This window comes from Phalangium opilio, unplaced genomic scaffold (genome assembly GCF_054372755.1).
Source record: "Phalangium opilio isolate 3A_F unplaced genomic scaffold, DU_Popi_V2 ptg000082l_1, whole genome shotgun sequence".
Taxonomy (NCBI): Eukaryota; Metazoa; Arthropoda; class Arachnida; order Opiliones; family Phalangiidae; genus Phalangium; species Phalangium opilio.
The window spans coordinates 10,662,378-10,683,106 of record NW_028324189.1 but is presented as its reverse complement, the minus strand read 5'-3'; the positions used below and the strand labels follow the sequence as shown (position 1 = coordinate 10,683,106).

Below are 20,729 nucleotides of genomic sequence, written 5' to 3'. Positions count from 1 at the left end.
AAGTTTGTGCACACGACAAGATGAAAAAGATTGGGATAACCATCTTTCGCAAGTTCAATGGGGCTTGAACAATACGTTCCACAAAGCGACCTTAAGAACACCATTCTCATTACTATTTAATTTTCGATCCCGACATCCGCTGGGAAATGAAATCGACGACGACTCAAAAGAACCAATTGAGCTAGAAACCCAGAAACGAAGAATGGAAGCGATAGATCGAATACGTATAGACCAAGAAAAACAGCGATTACGCTATAATGCCAAGAGAGCCAAAGCAGCGGAATATTCACCGGGAGATCTAGTAATGGTTCAGCGAGAACCAATCGCTACTGGAGTACCAACAAAAACAAATCCGAAATTCAAGGGCCCCTACGTTGTGACGAAAGCACTTAACTACGACCGATATCAAATTGAGGACATCCCTGAAGCTCAGAGGACACAAAAGTTCTATAGAAATACAGCGCCAGTAGATAAGCTGAAAAGGTTTCAAATATTTGACGCTCATGAAGGTTTCGAATCTTCTTCAGATGAAGAGAACGTTGATGAACAATTGTCACCAGTCAACGCAATAACCCAAGGACCATCAGTAACAACCAATACTAGTAAAGAAGCCACCCCAAGTTCATCCAACGATCAAGTACACACAGAGTCTGAATTGGAAGGAATAGAATACCAGCGACGAAGCGGTAGAAACCGAAGAAAACCAGACTATTTCAAGATTTAAGTTAGGATAATTAAATTCTTCCAAATTTTCAAACTGTGTAAACATAAAAGCAAAATCTCCATTGTTGTAAACTATTATTGTTATCATGCTTAGTCAGGAGTCTAAGTTATTAGGATGGCCGAATGAAAGCGTTAGAATAGGCTAACAATAGACATGCGTAATAATAGGCTAATAATAGACATAAGTGATAACAACTGATAAATTTATAAAAAACGCTTTTCGTTATCTAGAGTATGACGTCATGATTTTAAAAACGCCTAGAGACAATTGTAATATTAAAATCATTCCTGTTCGTGATCTCGATATGTAAACACAAGTTAATAAACTATTTTAATTTAACTTTTAATTATGTTACTCGGCGCATTACTGACTTAGCTTTAAAATAGAGCTAACACTTAATTAAATTAGAAATCATTGTCTTTCAGTTTTCTTACTTAAATTTAAGGGGTCATCCGTAAAATACTCCTCCAATGTTCATAACTTGTTTATTGGTGTATCCAAGAAGCGATATCTAGTTTACTAGGGAGAAGTTGTAAGATGCTTAAGTATTCGCGAGCCATAATCCCAGTCCCCCTTTCAAAGTACAAGGGGGAGGGGACGTAAAAGGAGGCCGGGCTATTTTGCCTCTCCTCAGTCAGAAAATACGCAATTTTCGTCATTCGCGTTGCGCTGACGTGAGTTTTCAAGAACCAATGAGATGCATGCTGGTTGTAATTTAGAGGCGGCGGGGATTAACTGCCTCCGGACCTACGTCTTTTGGACTGGAGATAAAGCTAGATTATAAATGTAGCGAATTTATAACTTCTCCCTAGTAAACTAGATATCGCTTCTTGGTGCATCTTAGGGTAAAATGTCATTTTAACTCAAAATAATCCATTTCACTGTACTTCGTTTGTAAATATTATTTTATAAATGAACAGTTAAGTTAATAAAAGCCATACACACCCATAAATAGGGTCATTTATGCCCTAACATGATTTACGGAATAAGGGTCCCTTTGTTTCAAAAGTTTTGAGTGAACTATAGCGGTCAGTTTAGAATCGTGACACGATTCAAACACGTTGCTTGGTTTAGCTAAGGTATTCGAGCATAACGATCGAGCGAGCAAATGATATCTAATTTATATCGTGCGCTAATTACGATGACTGCCATTTTGTATTACGACTCGTGATACGAAGTCAACTATATGGTATGGTAACAAGGTGGAGTATACATGGAATCTGTTTGGTTCTGGTCCACTTGCCAACGGATGTAAAATGTAAAAAAAAAAAATAAAACAAAAAAAGAACAATCACATGCGTCTGTTATTTATTCGTAAGCCGATCAAATAGGTATATATTTGTTGGGGTGTCTTACATTCGAACATTTTTCAGAATTTATTCTGATTCTAGTTGAAGTTCCGCTTGGATAAAGTCGAAAGTAGAAGTCATTTTATACTTGTCAATGTCTATTTACGACCATGCCTTAAACCAGAGAGGATTATTTCAAGAGGAGTGGAATTTACGATTGGTGGCGAAGGTTAATTTGGTATTTGCGAAGCTACGTTTCGCTCAGTAAGGCTAAAGTTAATGTTGTTACACATCATATATTTCTCGAATGAAGCTGGACTTTCTACTACTCTTTATATAATTCTCTCCGCATTTTTTACTGCGTTATTTAATATTTTTCAAGAAATTTTGTACGTAAATAATAATAATATAAACGAGCTTGTGGATTGTTTATTGGTGGTTTAAATATTCCACAAAATAAACATACTTTCCTATTCCTAGTCACAGATACTTTGAATTAGCCTTAGTTATTCCTTGTCACAAATACTTTCAATTAGGCTTAAGATTCCTTGTCACAAATACTTTGAATTACGCTTAGGATTCCTTTTCACAAATACTTTGAATTAGGCTTAGGATTCCTTTTCACAAATACTTTGAATTAGGCTTAGGATTCCTTTTCACAAATACTTTGAATTATAGGCTTAGGATTCCTTGTCACAAATACTTTGAATTAGGCTTAGCGATCCCTTGATACAGTATGAAAATTTTCGATCAAACTTAAGGCCACTCCTTTTAAACAAATAATAATTTGATGTTGGTTTAACTAGTGTTTCTCTTAAAACCGAAATAGCCAAGCCCATTGCTCCTCCAAGAACACATTTGGTTGTCAAGAGATTAAAGCCAAATTTTTAATCGGATTTAAATCTCTGTGGTTTTCCTACATAGAATATATATTTTTTTTAAATCATTTTGAAGTGGGTGTTTTTTATATATATAAATGAGGCCACGTAGGTTGGCCTTCGTTGTTTTAATGTAGGAAACAGGTAAACGTCAATACGTAGGACTTCAAGAACTTCAAGAACCAACTACACTGTAAGATAGACACGCCTTAATTCCAAACGTCGAAGTCTCTCGATTTTTTCTTAAAACCTTTTCACTGTAACTTTTCTTTATTTACTTTTTTTAAACAGAAAATTATTCAAATTATTTGTAATTATTCCGAGCAGGGGTATGAAATCCAATTTAACAATCGTATCCAGAGTTCCAGACTCGACTATAGAGGAGAAGGAAAGCGAACAATAAGGAAGTTATATTGTAGCTACAGATATAATCAGACGACATTCTTGAGTTGAAATTAGGGTTAACATTAATTCAGATTAAAGGGGCGTGTTAAAAGGGGAATCCTTTGATTGTTATTAAGTTAATTAGTCTAGAATAAAGAAAATTAATAAACTTTCATATTGTTAACAGTTAATTCAATTCATCAAGTGAGAATTATATGTTCTATGCCTAATTTAATGAACTTTCTTATAATTAGTACACAATAATTAGTGTAAAGTCCGGTGTTATGACCACCTTCTTGTCTTGATGAGTATGTAGACAACAAATACATAAATTAATTAATTATTATGTCTGGCTTCAAATAATAAAGACCTAATTTGGTGGACTGGTCACTTTGATTCTGAAGCCCTATCTAAGGTCTTTGTTGTCCATGTACCGGATCTCTAATTACACCATATTAATACGTATAAAGCAAACTAACCTACAACGAAAGTGTTTTCTCCTAAGCCTAACGTAACTTGACTTCATCTTATAATAAAATCTGCAAAATTTATCATAAATTCTTTGTAGGTTCCGACTCAAATATTTTGTACAAAATTTTAAGCTTAAAACCACGATTTATTTTGACAATAAAATTTAAATCCGAGCACGAGGGTTTCCTAATCTCTCCCTCAACAAAAAATAAATTATCGATGGACGATAAGGGATGTTATATGAGATTACAAGCTGAGATTGGTTCGAGTTACCTATTGATAAAACCAGCTTCAACCATACTTCTTAATGGGGGTTTCGGAGATACAATTCAAGATTGCGAAAGCGTCCCTGCATCTAACTTTTAATCATTATACTAGTTCGATGATCTCTAGGAATGAATCCTGGACGCCACCAGAGATCTGGTGCTGGGGCCTCATGTCATGATCTCGAGGTATTTAAAATCCATGAAAAAACTATATTAATATATCATTGAGGAGAAATGATTTTTACTTTCGTATAAAAGACCTAACCTTAAAAATTGTCTTATAAATTTGGTAAAAATTTTGAAGGATTAATACCATTTATCAAAACATTTTCAAAGAATTTTGAGATCAATTTTTATATTTTTCACGTTTAAAGGCAAGACCCAAATCATAAAGTTTCTGTATTAGAATATATATGTATGCCCCCTTAAATTTAATTAAGGAACTGAAAGACAATTTAATTTCTAATTTAATTAAGGGGGTCATCTATAAAACACTCCGTCAAATCATTACTCGAAAACAGTGTCCCTTGTGACAAAATAGACATAGACGTTGCATTTTTGACTCAAAATCGTACGTCCAAAGAACAACATCCCCTTTAACATATGGCAGGCGTATCACTTATCAGAAACACCCTAGATTATTATATGTATTTAATTAAACTTGATAATTTTGGATATGTTTCAAGTTATTATATACCTACATGTATTAATAATTTAATTGCACCTTTATCAAGGATTTCAGTGGGTGAAAACACTATGTAGGAATTAACGATAAAGGGTTAGGTTGCTTACGTTTTCTTAATTTTGAGGTGTTACCACTTAAAGAATTGAATACACGACATTGAAGCCTGCTTCTACACCAACTGATATCGCTTGCAACTGCATTTAAAGTATTAATAATATTCATTCCAAATATTTAAAAGGTAATTTTATACCCCTGAGGGGTATTCAAACAAAATATACATAAATAAATACACGATCTAATAATTATCTAAATATCTTCACGAATTCTATGAATTGAGTTGAGACTTTCATATAATTTTTCATTGTTATTAAGCCTATTAGTTTGAAAAATATTGAAAAAATAGCCCTTGGCTATTGAAACCTTCATTAGTAGAAGCTACTGACCCTTTATAGACCCCCTAATCGTTAGTCAAAATCAAATATGAAGTCAGAAGCATTCACGTCCATCCAAGTGTCTACTTTGGGAGGGTGGGTTGTAACATATAGCTTGTCTTAAAAATGCCTCTTTAATAATAAATGACATTCGAAATTACTCTTGGTCTCATGCACGCCTATGTGTGGGAAAACACGACTGAACCAATCATTATTCGTTAATTTGGTCATGTGACGTTAATTCAGTCACGTATACTAAGTTACAGAGCGTGTGTTGGTTAAGTCACGAAGACTTTTAGTTGGACTAAGATGGAATTACCAACTCATCTTGAAAGTTATAATATTACTTTAAAAGTTGTTAATTTAGAACGTTTTGGGCATGAAAGGGTTATACTTTGGGTGTATTATTCGCGCATGCGTTGAGTATTTAAGGCGGGGAATATATACACTTCACGTGGAATGAATGAATGAATGAATATATTTATGATAATTTCTATTGTTATCTGAAGTTCCAAGGTTTCATATTTAAAGATTTTGATATTTCCTGTTACAAAACCTATATAGCTACTTAATGGCCTTCATTAATTGATTTAAATACCTTCCAATTAACTTTCTAAAATGTATCTATAGTTATCGTTTAAATAAAAATGTATAATTTTCTACGTATTTCACGCCTATTTATTTTTGTTATTACGAGTTTCTTTTCTGTGATGTATCCTACGAAAATTCCTGGGAAAGTTTGTAATAATTTAAATAAATATAATTTATGCAATACAACGGGTATTTCTGTGTGTGTGTGAATTGAATTTTACGGAATTTCCTAGAATTTTTTCTGACGAGCTGTTTGTTATAGAGAGAGTGAGAGAGGAAAGAAATTTTTAAAATTGTAACGGGGAAAGTTATGTAGTACGCAGAATTCCGGAACGATACATCGTCCGGATTGAATTGCATCGGAGCGTGTGTTTGAATACGTTTAAAATGACTAAAAAAAGGGAGTATGAAATGCCAATTCAAGGTTACTGATAAGAGGAAAATACAATAAATGGTGTTTCTGATAAATCTGATATAAATTAAACGTTGCGTTGTGTTCTTAGGGTCATCAAAAAACATGCATGGGGTCTACAACATTTAATTATACTAAGATATGGTCTCCCAACACTTTGATTGGTCCCTAAAACAAAAATCATGGGGAGAAATATTTAAATCATTTTAATAAATTCGTCAATTTTGAATCTTAGACCAACAGACCGTTTCAATGCAGGTACAGTAAATACCTTTATCAAGAAGTGATACCTAGTTTACTAGGGAGAAGGTATAAATTCGCCACATTTCCAGCTTTATCTACAGTCCAAACGTAGGTCCGGAGTTAATCCCCGCCTCTAAATTACAACCAGCCAGAATCTCATTGGTTCTTGAAAACTCACGTCAGCGCGACGCGAATGACGGGAAAATTACAGTCATATTTTCCGACTGAGGAGAGGCAGCGAAATAGCCCGGGCTCCTTTTACGTCTCCCCCCCATTGTGTTTTGAAAGGGGGACTGGGACTATGGCGCGCGAATACTTAGGCATCTTACACCTTCTCCCTAGTAAACTAGATATCGCTTCTTGCCTTTAGCTAGTCTTGTTATTTTTCAATCATTTTCGATATCGCAAAACCTTTTTTATTCATTTTAAAAAAATCAAACTTCTTAATTTATTTCTTAATAATCGTGGCCAATTTTATATTTATTTGTTAATATATATATATATAATTTTTTTTTGGTGATTTGGTAATTTTTTTCTTTGCATATAAAAATTCTTCAGAAATTGCATGGATGCATGCCGCATAAAAGGAAGATGGGCCAGAGATTCGAAGTAGAAGATCTATAAAATATTTTTCTCCAGTGATAATGGCGGATTTAAGAAACCTTAAGGGGGAGGGAGGGGGAACCTGCAGAACAGGTTAAAAGTTATTTTTCCGGGCTAGCGTCTATACGTAACGTTCAAATACCTTTTCTACAAACCGCCAATATTCGTGGCATGGCTTCTTACGCGGTATTTGGTTCGACTATGTTTGGTTTTAAAGAGATGGTGAATTGATGAGGTATATTTTAAGCCTAACTCTAAGAAAGATTTGTTTGTTGTAGAACCAAGGCGTAAAATTATCAGCCACTCGAAGTTAAGCCTAATTGCAACCAAGGTGCAAGGGGCGTTTGACAATATTCCTATTCTTATCATGAAATTAAGGATAATTTTACCTTCAAACCAAGAAAGGTTTTCCCCACAACATCTTAAGCCTAACCATAAAACCAAGAAAAGTTTCCCCACAGCATGGTAAGCCTAAACATTAAAACAATTATAATTTTCCCACAACACGTTAAGCCTAATCATCAAATTAAGGAGGATAATTTTGCCAAAACATTGTTAAAGCTAACCGTCAAACCAATCAGAATTTTCCCCACATATAAACTAAGCCTAACTCCAATCCTTAATGCAGTAAATAATCCACGTAAAAATCATCTTAATCTATCATATAAGACCTCAATCATTTTTCAAACTCACCATCACTTTAAACTAGCGCCCAAACCAATACTTTTACACCAATTTTGATAGAATCATTATTTCGAACCGATTATGTATCGGAACTCTTCTATAGCACGTATGCTCCATCAAGCTTATACCATCTAAGAATAATAACAATAAACTAAAAAAGGTGCCAGGGAAAATTTCTAATAACTCCGCAACCAATAATGAAAGGTTTGCATTTATAATGAAGCCGAAAGATTTTGAATTGAAGCACGTGCTTTTGTAGAACCTCAGACCGTATAAGACCAGACAATCAAACCCTTTCAACCCATCGCCGTCATGCACGGTTCACATTTACATGATTTATGACTAAAATTTCAAATAAAAAATATACTTAATTGGGTGCGCTTAACAAAAGAATAAATATATTGGAGCTTCCAAGTTCATAGTGCGTCTAGGGCTATAAGTCAATTAGATCTAACACTTTTTATTGGTCTAAAGAAAAATTGAGCATCAATGGTTTTTCCCATAAAATAAGTTATTTCAGAAGTATATAATACTTTTCTTTGAGAGAAGTGTACCAACCACAAAGCATTGTAATTGTAACATGATTCTTCCCAACCAACATTTGATTTTGGAGCAAGGTTACTATCAAACCGCATCACATACGCGATAAATAGTTCCCTCATCATTACTCTATTTGAATTCCAAGGCGTATGCATGGGCTTGTTAGTTTTTGTCCCACGTCAAGACAATCAAGGTTTGTGGGTTGATTGCTGGGGATTTTGTAGCAAACAGTTATAGAATTCACCCTAGCACAGTGCGATGCTCATCTGAGGTTTGATGAGTGGGACAGCAAACAAAATGGGGTCCCTCGCCTGGGAAGAATCATGCTACATATAATTAAAGTATTAAGAGGATACAGAGTGTCATCCTTCTTCAATTATCCCCTTCTCGTAACATTAATATTTAGTTTAGTGCGCCATAGAAATTAATTAAACAAAGAAAACAACTTTTTTAAACTTCAAATAATTAAAATTTGCATAAACTAAATTAGAATAATCTAGTGACAAATACGAAATACATTATCCTAAATAATTACAATAAATACCGGGTGTAAATTACCATGAATTACCCCCCTTAGACGGGAGATTACCCTAAAGACTTGTAGTATCCTGGAATTACTAACAATGTCTATGGGAAGGGTTATAAAACCATTTTTTTTAAACCTGAATAAAGAAATATTAACCTTACACTAGCACCTCCTTCATCTCAAGGGTACCAATCTTTATATTTAATTGCTACTATAGAGTTATATTATTTTTTTTTGTAAAATAATTTTGGTCACCTCAAGGCTTAAGAAAACCCGAATATCTTATTAAGGATTGCTGCTGATTTCGAAAAAAAAATGAGACGGTCTTATTTCTCCATCCTAGACAAGAACAAAAGTCGTGAGAATTCTACGGCCCTAATCAAAATTTCACCCTTTTTAACAAATAGTTGTTAAATATGTTCATCTCACACTATATTGATTGTTTTTATAGTGGAAAAAGGATGTAACTACACTGTCTACATATTTTATACCCAAGTAACTTGCTGATTAATTTTTTCAATATTTTTTAGCCTTTATTATACGGTTTTGAATATTTTATAGCCTTTCTTATACGATTTTGAATATTTTATAGCTTTTCCCATATATTTTAGAATATTTTACAGCTTTTCCCATACATTCTTGAATATTTTACAGCCGTTCCCATACTATTTTGAATATTTTACAGCATTTCCCATACAACTTTGAATATGTAAACCCTCTCCCATACATTTTTGAATATTTTAAATCCTCTCCATTACATTTTTGAATATTTAAATCCTTTCCCTTACATTTTTGAATATTTAAATCCTCTACTATAAATTGTTGAATATTTTACAGCCAATCTCCATAGTATATATACATTTTTGAATATCATAAGCTTTCAGAATATTCTAAACCCCACGCCCCCTATACATATTTTAATACCCTTACTGAACGTTTCTGCGATCCATAAAAAATTGCATAAGAAGATATGATATTTTGACATTAAATTATTCACAAGTAATATAAAAATAATCGTTTCTTAAAAACTACCAGACTGGTTTATGGGCGGGTTTAGGTAGTAACAGGGTGTGTTCGGCTGTTCATAATATATACACACAGTCTAATACACATTATGAAGATCATGTCGAAACTATTTTAGTTTTTGGGATCTATCCGCATGACGCAAACCTTATTTCAATCGAGGTCTAAATACGCTTTTATTTTTTCTTGCCTTATTTCTTTCCCTAGCTACATCACGATGTTGAATTCGAATAACGTTTAAGGTCTATTATGTCTTAAGTTTAGGAAGAAATCCATTAAACTAGGTATCTTAAACCGGCCGCTTTCTAAACAGGTACTCTAACCTAGATTAACTTTATAAGGGAAGAGGGATTTTTGAATGATGGAGCAATGTTAATTTTTAACACAAATAAATATATATGTATGTATGTATATATGTACATCAGACGAGGGTGGTAACTTTATCTCGTTGAATTAATATACTGTATATGGGGAATTAATTCTCTTTCTATAAGTTGTGAATGCGATGTTTCTTTTTTTTCTGTTTCATTAGCAAAAATGGAGAGTTGTAATTATACCTTTTAAGTATGACATTATGGTTAATATTGGTTTTGGGTAAATGAATGTTATCGAAAACGTTGTGTTGAGAGACGATTTTATAGGGTATATTGAGTCTGATTTTATTGGCTAAATTGAATCGATTTATTTGATTAAATTAAATCAATTTATAGACTAAACTAAATCGATTTTATTGGGCAAATCTAATCGATTTATAGGCTAAACTAAATCGATTTATGGGCTAAACTATGTAAATGTTTTTGCCTAAACCTAAACTAAATCGATTTATTGGCTAAACTAAATCGATTTATAGGCTAAACTAAATGGATTTATAGGCCAAATTAAATGAATTTTATTGGCAAAAATAGATCGATTTTATAGGCTAAATTAAATTGATTTTATTGGGCAAACCTAATCGATTTATAGGCTCAATTAAATAGATTTATAGGCTAAACTAAATGGATTTATAGGCTAAATTAAATGAATTTTATTGGCAAAAGTAGATCGATTTTATAGGCTAAATTAAATTGATTTTATTGGGCAAACCTAATCGATTTATAGGCTAAATTAAATAGATTTATAGGCTAAACTAAATCGATTGATTTTAAAGGGCTAAACTAAACTAGATCGATTTTACAGGCTAAACTAAATCGATTTATAGGCTAAAGTAAATCTATTTTATGAAAAATTTAACTGAACCGTAAATTCCTAACCTAACTTAGGCTAGAGACTTCGAAGTTACTTAACTAAACTCGTGTAACTAAAGGCGAGATAACTCAAGAAAACATTAACCCCTAAAAACCTATCATACTTGAATTAAATTTCATATCAAATTTTATTGATTTTTCTCCTCAAAGAAGCCACAAGCATTCCCAGAACTATTCTTTAGGCAAAAGTTAAGACTAGACATTGAAGTTATATGAAAGCGGGGGTTAATGTCATACTTAATGGTATCGTTACACTCGATCCACTTGGACCACTTTTGACATATGAAGAGCTGCTGCTGTTGCTGGCAAACGCCGCGATTTTCATTTCAACGCGCACAAGAACACGCACTTAATGTCCGAAAATGTTGATCATCCAGAAAAACTGTCAAAAAAAATAGTAAAATTCTCCGGAACGTTACGTAGTAGACCACCGTGACGTTAATATCCAAAAAAAAAACAAGAAAAAAATGCACGATTTTTACAATTTTTACCGAGAAATTCACTCGACATTTCAGAAGAACTCGATTTCAATTTTTTCATAAATACATTTTTGTTTTTTCTTTGCGATAATCTACATTTTTCTTTTCTTTCGCCATATCCGGAATGTTGTTATTTAGAATATACCCGTATCAAAATTACAAACAATATCTCGTGTCCCTAATTTAACGTAGAAAACACAACCAAGGAATGGTAGTAGTAATTCGCTCCAGTTACAAGAATTAAACACACTTATAGAAAGAGAATGGTATACGAGAAGTAAAATCCGCGCCGGACGCCATCGTTTCAATATCTCTCAGGGGATTTTCTTTTCAGATTTTTATGAATTTAATGAAACTTACCCATATTTTGTGGGCTAAACGCCGCTGTAGACTAGAGCCCGCTCTAGTTTAGGGCAGCGTTTAACGTTTTATTAAAAAAAGTTTCAAAGTAAACCCTCCTCGTTAGTGTCACAAATTTTTCAAATTTCGTTTCTCGCGCAGATCCCGAGCGGCGGCGCGTTTAAACAGTTGTCTTTCCTAGTCGACAGCCGCGAACTAACTCTAACCAGGGTCTACCAGAACATCGTGAAGGGGCAAGAACACGGTCACGTGACTACGCAACCATAGCGGAACACCCCTATTACCCCCCGGCGTATCCGAATGAAGTTTTTTTTGTTTCTAGAAACACGTTTTTCTTTTACCTGTTGAGATTTTTCCTCCACCGAGAACACCTTAAATTTATACAAAGAGATAATGAAGAAAGCGTAACTTCAAAACTTCTTCGTCCAATATCTCAGACTTCGACTATAGAGTTTCGAATTTGATGACGTATAGAGGCGTTATCTTTCAGTATGTTAATTAATCTAACCTACAACCTTGCCTATATTACAGCACCTCCGACAATGCAAAGAAGTCTCTAATGGTGCATGGTTCTTGGTACGAGGGAAATGACCCAAGAAGGTGACCACCCCAGCCCCTGTGGTGTTTGTTCGCTTGTCTTCTGGAATTAATGGACTTGTCTAGTGACAAAAAACCTTGGTCCATAGGATACCGACCCAAGATATACTTGCAATGGAGACCGTTGGGTCATGGACCACCATCAAAATACAACCAATCTTAAAAATGTGGGTCCTGATGGGGATCAGACCCTTCAGTGGCATGACACGTGGTGGAGCAACGGATCACGCATGGTATAGAATTAAAGACAAAAAAGGGCAACCTTCAGTCTCACTTTAATTTCTTGGTTAAAATGATGTTGATTCGCGTCCCTCCCCCGTCTGACTTCTACCGGGCAACTTTTGAATTGTCTATAGGACGCAACAGAGCCGAGCTCATTGGCTCGTATAACCGTGACGACGTCCTGTTACCTGTCTGCCATTACCTCCTCCCGCGGTTCCACCTTTCCTTTCCCGAATTCCCCAAGTACTTTTAACTTTTACTACCTACGATTTTTGCCCATCTATGGCTATGCGAAAGCTTGATAGTATACCCGTAACCGTAAAGCGACTTAATACGAATTTAACTATAGGTTTAATGACGTCACGTGATGACTGGGACTTCGTTTAAAGATCATGTACAGTTCAACGAGATTTCTGTCTCATACACAAACGCGTACAGTTATGAGGGTGTATGTAAACAGTTGCTTTTTAAATTAATTAGCATTTTTGATGAGGTTTTAGCGGGTGATGTTATGCGGGTATGTGAATGGGAGGTCCTAGATTTCAGATTATTTACAAATCAGGAAGAGCGTTCAACGTTTTCTTTCGTTTTCAAAATGGCATATCCGATGTCGAATTACCGTTATGAAAGAGACGCTGAAATTACACCTCAGCAAATACTTCGTCGTAGTGTTTTACTAAAATTTTAAAGACAATTTCCCTGATTTTTAATGTTTGCATAAGTTAATTTTAATGTTAAAAAAGGTTAATTAATCTATCTGTTTGTTAGTAACACTAATGTCTCGAATAATATGCCTCGAGTCTTTAGCAAACTGCAAACTGCAAAAAAAAAAACCCCACAAACCAAGTGTTCCTCAATTATCTCCCATACATAGTTTACAGACTAGGAGGATTCATACCATTTACACAAGGAGGCCAGGCTTCAGGTGTTACACAAGGAGGCAAGGCTTCAGGTGTTACACAAGGAGGCCAGGCTTCAGGATGTTACACAGGGAGGCCAGGCTTCAGGTGTTACACAGGGAGGCCAGGCTTCAGGTGTTACACAGGGAGGCCAGGCTTCAGGTGTTACACAAGGAGGCCAGGCTTCAGGATGTTACACAGGGAGGCCAGGCTTCAGGTGTTACACAGGGAGGCCAGGCTTCAGGTGTTACACAGGGAGGCCAGGCTTCAGGTGTTACACAAGGAGGCCAGGCTTCAGGTGTTACACAAGGAAACCAGGCTTCAGGTGTTACACAATAAAGCCAAACTCACTGGTGGAGTCAAAAGCCGGGTCTCCTTGTGTAAATGGTATGAGTCCTTCTAGTCTGTAAACTATGTATTTCTTATACAGTATCTCTATTTTAACAAACGTTTATAGCAAACTGCGACCCGTTCATATTTCAGATATTACACTTCACAACACCTTTAACGCGAATCCGTACATAGCTTCTGGTTTCAAGAAACAATCCACCCTTAATAAAAACAAAACCCTGAACCACCTTTATGATGATGTTGAATCCACGCGACCTCGCAAAAGATGAAAGAATTTTTTCAAAAAAGCGATTGGGTTGAACCACAAACTGTTAAAACACCTCAGGTACGATACTAATCCGTTATTTGCAACACTTAAAACTTGAATTAAACGCTTCTATTCTACAAAACAAGCCAGAAGCGTCGCCAAATCTTCGATAAAAGTTTAAAATAACATTCAATGATGAAGATAGCAGACCGGTATGATATTTTTTCGGGACTTGGAAGATGCGTTTAATTATACTGCATTAGAAATAAACCTTATAGTGCTAAATTAACTTCGGCTTAGGTGATGTTTTAATTGTGGTTTATAACTCTTATTTTTAGGAAAGTCTTTAATTTTGTCTCAAGAACATTGCACCCGTTGCTATACTCGAGTATTATCCGGTTTCATAAGGTGTATAATTAGCATATAATGAATCAGAGCCTGTATTTTCATTACTAAAGGGGAGTTTACCATTCTTATTTTACCGGTATTGCCCCTTTATGTTAATAATGTATGTACCTTATAACGAAAGGTGTGAAAAATGCACGACGTTTTTTTTAAACTTTAAATTATAGTTGAATTTTAAATTATTTTAAACTTATGTTTCTGGAGAGTTCAAAGGATGTAATGCGATTTAAAATTGGTTCTCAAAGAATATTCAAATACGGACGGATCTTATTAAGTCACGAACTTTAACCTTTAAACTGAGTCTAATATATATTTAAGAAATTATTTATTTATTTATTTATTAATTCATATGGGAGGAAATTTCATATTTTTTAAAGTGAAAACTTTATTATATTATACAAAAGTATTTTATAAATAAAAATTACGTTTGTTAAGAGTAATTTTTCTGTACCGGCTTCTTTTGGCTAACACTCAAAATTTATTCGAAATCCGGTGATCTGAACTTACACGTATTGAGGAAAATATTGCGAAATCGAAAAAACCACTTTCAATTTCATATTTTGAATTATTTTCCTTGTCTAAAGAAGACTCATTCAAGAAGACGGGTAAAGTTTGTCTAAAGGGTGATCAAGGGGAATTAAATACTAAAAAATTCGGAGACTTATTGGCTAATAACTTTGTGAGAATATCTAAACACTCCTTAAATTCAACTTCTTCACGGAATGTCTAGCATTACAAATAAAGTCTGTTTGAAAGAAGAGTTGTATTTTTTAATTTTATTTTAAAGAAATGTTAATGTACGTTTTTGTAAACTTGGCAAAGGTTTGTGTTGTCTATGTAGGAGTGCCAATTATTTTTAAACATTTAAACTTTAAGAAATATGCAAATATTTAGGGCTTTAGGTAAGTGTCAAAAGGTATATCGGAATACGACTGCCAATTTCTCATTCAGGACTTCAGGGCGCATTTAGAGACGACCAATTTTGGTTTTTAAGGATGTGCTAATCCTGATTAAAGTCAGGAAAGAGAATAACACCATAGAAATAATGTCCAATTTGATTTTGAGTGACAGTTTTGAGGGATTACTATTGCGAAAACACCGTTATTTTACAATCTACCATTATTAATTCTTAAATAATTATAATTCAAACTTAGAGGTCAAAATGTCACCTTATTATCATAAGAAGCTGTAAACCATAAAGTCCCGGCCGCGTACTCTTAAGAATGGCGGGAATAATCCCTGTATCGGACATTCGTAACATAACATAACGTACCTTTCCCGCGCGTTGTAATTGCGAATTACCTTAAAATTTCGCGCGTAAAATTTTACTATAGTTAAAGGCAGGCAAAATTGCCTTTGCAAATTCAGGGACGTAACCATTTCTGTAGTAAATTCTCAAGACGGGAAATTTGTTTTTTTAATGGAATTCAGTCTTGAGACATTGCAGTGATTTATCGTTTCATTGTCCAGGACCCTTTAAATACAGAAGCTCGTATCAAGCCATTGTTAAGAAGATCAAGCAGTATCTAATTTAAAAACTTCAAAATTACTAAGCGCTAAGAGATGGTAAAGTTCTATTCGGAATTATTTTGTACCGGTAGCCACGAAAAAAATAAAATGTATAGCCTCGTTGTATTATATGTTGAATTTAAAAATAAAACTATATAGTCAGTTTACACATGGATGATTTTAAGGGCATTCAAGGCCTGGATTGGTAAAGGTCAAACCTTGGGTCACGCTCAAAGTATACCTTCTCAAAGTACTAAAAGTAAATCACTCTGAAGTAATATAATATTTTGTAATTGCAAAATTCATTTCAGTGGGTTTGCGAAAATTATTGTCTTAGTTTTATCAAGAAGGGATATCTAGTTTACTATAGAGAAGGTAAAAATCCGCCACATTTCCAGCTTTATCTCCAGTCCAAACGTAGACTTGTCCGGAGTTAATCCCAGCCTCTAAATTACAACCAGCATCTCATTGGTTCTTGAAAACTCACGTCAGCGCGACGCGAATGACGAAAATTACGTATTTTTCGACTTTTACGTCCCCCCTTGTATTTTGAAAAGGGGACTGGGACTATGGCGTGCGAATACTTAGGCATCTTTACCTTCTTCCCAATAAACTAGATATCACTTCTTGGTTTTATTTAGATACAGTACGTCAAAATTGTCTAGCCCATTCATTGGTCAATTGTTGACAGAAGGATTAATAAACATCTTACACCGTTAAATTGTTTTGATGTAAGAAAAAAAAGCAAATATGTTACTGGTAACATTAAGGGATTGTTTATGTTGTTTATGTCCCACCTCTATTTATTTACTTCTGATTAAACGAGAGAAAAAAGAAAGCTTACAAAACTTGAAATAAGGATAGGTTCAAAAAGCTGATGAAAATTGCTAAATTGGATAAGCCATTGTTTTATTACGTAAATTCCTTTTTGAACTAGAGAAAGGGGTTTCTATTTTGCGAAGAAGAATTGAGGATTCACGCCTGTCGACTTCTTCTTAAAATAATTATTTAATTGTTAATGTTAATTAAAGGTGAAGCTTAAAGTAACAACCTTGAAAAAAGTTAAATTAAATAAAAAAGAACTTTCTTTAAAAATCAAGCCGACCACCAGAAACGGTTGCTGAATTTTTAGTTAAAATTATGCAAAATTTCAAGATGTTTTGCTGTGTTGCCAGTTAGCCCAAGGGTGCGCTAAGACCGTATCAAATTTTAATTTAGCAGACGAAAGTATATTTTTTATATAAATATATATAAAGAATTTTTATTTCAAATTAAAAAAAAATCAAAAATTAAATTCGGTATGAAAAACTCGGTAAAGAGCAAGTATAATTAAAAGTTTCCGTTAAGGAACTTAAATTTGATCATTAATTTATGACGTTAATTAATTTTTAAGATGTTTAGAAGTAATCGTTTGGAAATATCGGGACATCTAATGGGCATCGATAAACCGAACTTGGCAAGCAGAAACCTGATTTAGTATATAGAAAATTGCACCTATGTTTAGATATATATATATATATATGCATAAAAAAACGTACCACCACAATCTTAATGAGTTCGATAGACTCTGGTAAGAATTTGGTAAACGTCTATGGGGGGTTTCCGAGGGGTCGGACGTTTTTGACGAAATCCAATTTTATTTCGTCGGATTTCGTTTGATTTCATCGGATTTTGTTTGATTTCAAAATTTGATAAAATCTAACGGATTTCGTCAGATTTTGCGATTTATACCGTGATTTCGTCGGATTTTGCCATTTTTTCCCGTGATTTCTAAGGATTTTGGGATATTTCCTTTCGATTTCGAGGTTTTTCCCGTGATTTCGTCGGATTTTGTGATTTTGGATTTCGTGAACTTTGTAATGGATTTCGCGATTTCTTTACTGATTTTGTAATTTCGCTTCTGATTTTGTGATTTATTTGTTGATTTTGTTAATTTTTTACTGATTTTGTGATTTTTTTTTACTGATTTTATGATTTCTTTACTGGACTTTCTGATTTCGTTACTGATTTCGGTTTTTTTTATGGGATTTCGAAATCAGCCTTGATTTCGGATTTCTTAAGTTGGATTTCGCGGGTAGCGTATACGGGATTTCATGAATGACCGACCCCTTGGGGGTTTCTTAAACGCATTTTAAATGGCCTAAGCAAGAAGGTTTGCAGCGTGATACGCTACTATTAAGTCTCCAATTTCATTAATATTCATAAAAAAATGGAGTCCAGACCGCTTTAAATTCGACCTTGAGACAAAATTTCCCCGAAATTGTGTAAGATATTTGACCGAATATTATTAATATTACATTTTTTTCAGGTTTAAAGTATACCACTGGTTGTACTTCGCTCTATAAGGGTCATATCATAGGCGGTACCTTTGAACTTAATACGCTTTTATATCGAAATTGAATTATATATTTTTTATATTATATTATATTATTCAATCCCATATTATAAGGGTCTCAAGTTATGTAAAGAATTATACAGTATATTATTTTTAATTTCAATAAATAGGAATTAAGTTAAATCAAAATTAAAATTAAAAATAAAATAAAATTAAGGGTCAAGGTGTTGGATTTATTATAAGGGTTATTATAATTTCATATTAAATAACTTTTAAATTCAAATTACGATATAATTTTTATATCATAATAATAAGAAAGCTTACCGTAATTCAAATCTAAGTTATCTAATAGCGTTATTACCTAGACCTTGGAATTTTATTTTTTCTTTCTTTCAAAATCCAGCACGATTTTTACTACAATAGGGGTATGTATTTAATGATAATTTATTTATGCTTTAGCTAGGTTTTTCCCGAGGGGCCCGTAACTCGGTGTAATCAATTTAGTCTCTATACATGTAGAATTACACGTAATTTAAAAAACCACCCTTTTACAGTGGTTGCTGGTAGTCGGTGTATAAAAAATTTGAGAGTGATTACCCCCTCGATTTTTACTGATACATGGAATTTAAGCATTATCATAACCCTGTCTGTATTAGTTCCTATGGAACGATAACAGGGTTCATAAAACTTATGGAAAACCGATTTCCATGAGTTGTCCAGGTTTTTTCCCATATATTTCCCTGGGTTTTCCAGGCTTGGTGTAATAACAACGGGAGTGTTTTTTTTTTATAGTTGAAGCAAGCCCTTCAGAACAAACTTACTCAAACCTCACAAATTTCCCTTATTTCCCTGAATTTTACTAAAAAGAATCCCTGTGTTTTTGTCAGCTATTTATTACCCTGAGTTTTCCAGGTTTGTATGAACCCTGGATAACATTGGATATACTATTACTATTAAAAAAAATAAATGTGAATTCATATTTTTATTTATAAAATTTTAACATTTTATAAAAAAATGAATGTGAATTCATATTTTTATTTATAAAATTTTAACATTTTATAAAATGACTATGGATTATTTCAGACTTATTAATTAATAAATTGGCTATAGCTTCTATAATATATATTCATATGCACTTTCCGTTTTACTTGAATAAGACATAAAAGGCAATAAACTGGTTCCGCGTTATTAAATTCAAGATTACCCCTTTCATTTTCCGTAGCAAATGATAAATATTAAATGATAAGAGCGTAGCTCGGCCCCGGAACTGAATGATGATTTAATCTGACGACCTTCATCTCAAAATAAAAAAAAAATTAAAAGTTTCAAACAAAAAACTTCAATCTCTTTAATAACAATAATATAAGAAGTATCTTCTATTTTTAACTGCTGTGAACTCCGTTCCCCCTTTTGGCTTTGGTTCCAGATTAAACTGTTTAAAATGGGGAAGGTTTAACAGAGAAATCAAAGAAAGACTGTAGTAGTAGTAGTTGTAGTAATGGTTCTTAAGGATATAATTATGGGATTGACTTGTCACTGTAATGTTTAAGGAAATGTCAACATTAAACGATGGCGCATTTTTACCTTAATAAGGAAAAAAGTTAAAATCAAGATAAAAATGTTAATTTTTTTCTATAATAGGCCTAGATGTTATGATATAAACAAATTATTATATTCTTTTTTTGTCAATCTTTATGTAAACGTTATACGAAGTATTTTTGGATTATTATTTGATAAAGGCAGAAGTGAGATGAGACTAGAAGTACTGAGCTAACCAAATTCTTCACTTGGCAATAGTGAATATTCTTGATAACACAAGAACGGTTGGCCCTCTGGTGGCGGTTTCTGAATTTCCCCTCCAAAACGTGAGACGCTCGCGGTGGTAGACGGCCGAACTAGATTCAAGCACCCGCGTCCGTGTTCCGCCGCTTTAGGTTGAGGGGAAGGGGGTAGGAAATGTTTTTGGAACTCGACCAATTTTTTTCTCTCTAGTGTAGGCGCGATGGAAGCGGCGTAAAATCCTCAAATTTGTTCACTAGTGCCAGGATCTATTACCAATGCAAGAGCCCTTCACTTCTAGTCTCATCTCACTTTTGATAAAGGTGAAGTAGGAGAGGGGCTATGCTATCACACTATCACAGAAAGCCCGAGTTTTGACCTTTCAAAAATTGGATAATTGCGGCAATATTGGTTGAAGCTATAGAGTATTTCCAATGTATTACATACCCTTGTGTAAAATCAAGAAAAGTTTAAAAAGATCGACTTTCAACAAGTGTGGAAAGTGACTTAATTTATTTTCCAGCGGTCCGTTTAGATGTTTTCCCCTAACAC

General features: G+C 33.8%; 1 protein-coding gene and 1 long non-coding RNA gene across 3 annotated transcripts in view; one reads left to right on the top strand and one right to left on the bottom strand.

Moving 5' to 3' along the window:
- Positions 1 to 12,047, bottom strand: part of LOC149651577 (uncharacterized) — an 80,647-nt gene extending 68,600 nt beyond the window's left edge. For both annotated transcript variants that reach the window (XM_089848545.1, XM_089848546.1), the window contains exon 1: positions 11,834 to 12,047. In XM_089848545.1, the coding sequence (XP_089704671.1) occupies positions 11,834 to 11,837 (4 nt within the window). In that variant the 5' untranslated portion in view covers positions 11,838 to 12,047. The remainder of the gene's footprint in view (positions 1 to 11,833) is intronic.
- Positions 12,048 to 12,562: 515 nt separating this feature from the next.
- LOC149651576 (uncharacterized) lies at positions 12,563 to 14,594 on the top strand. The gene is made up of 3 exons (XR_016370890.1): positions 12,563 to 12,663; positions 14,035 to 14,227; positions 14,488 to 14,594. It is a non-coding gene; the product is annotated as an uncharacterized LOC149651576 (long non-coding RNA).
- The last annotated feature ends 6,135 nt before the right edge of the window (positions 14,595 to 20,729 follow it).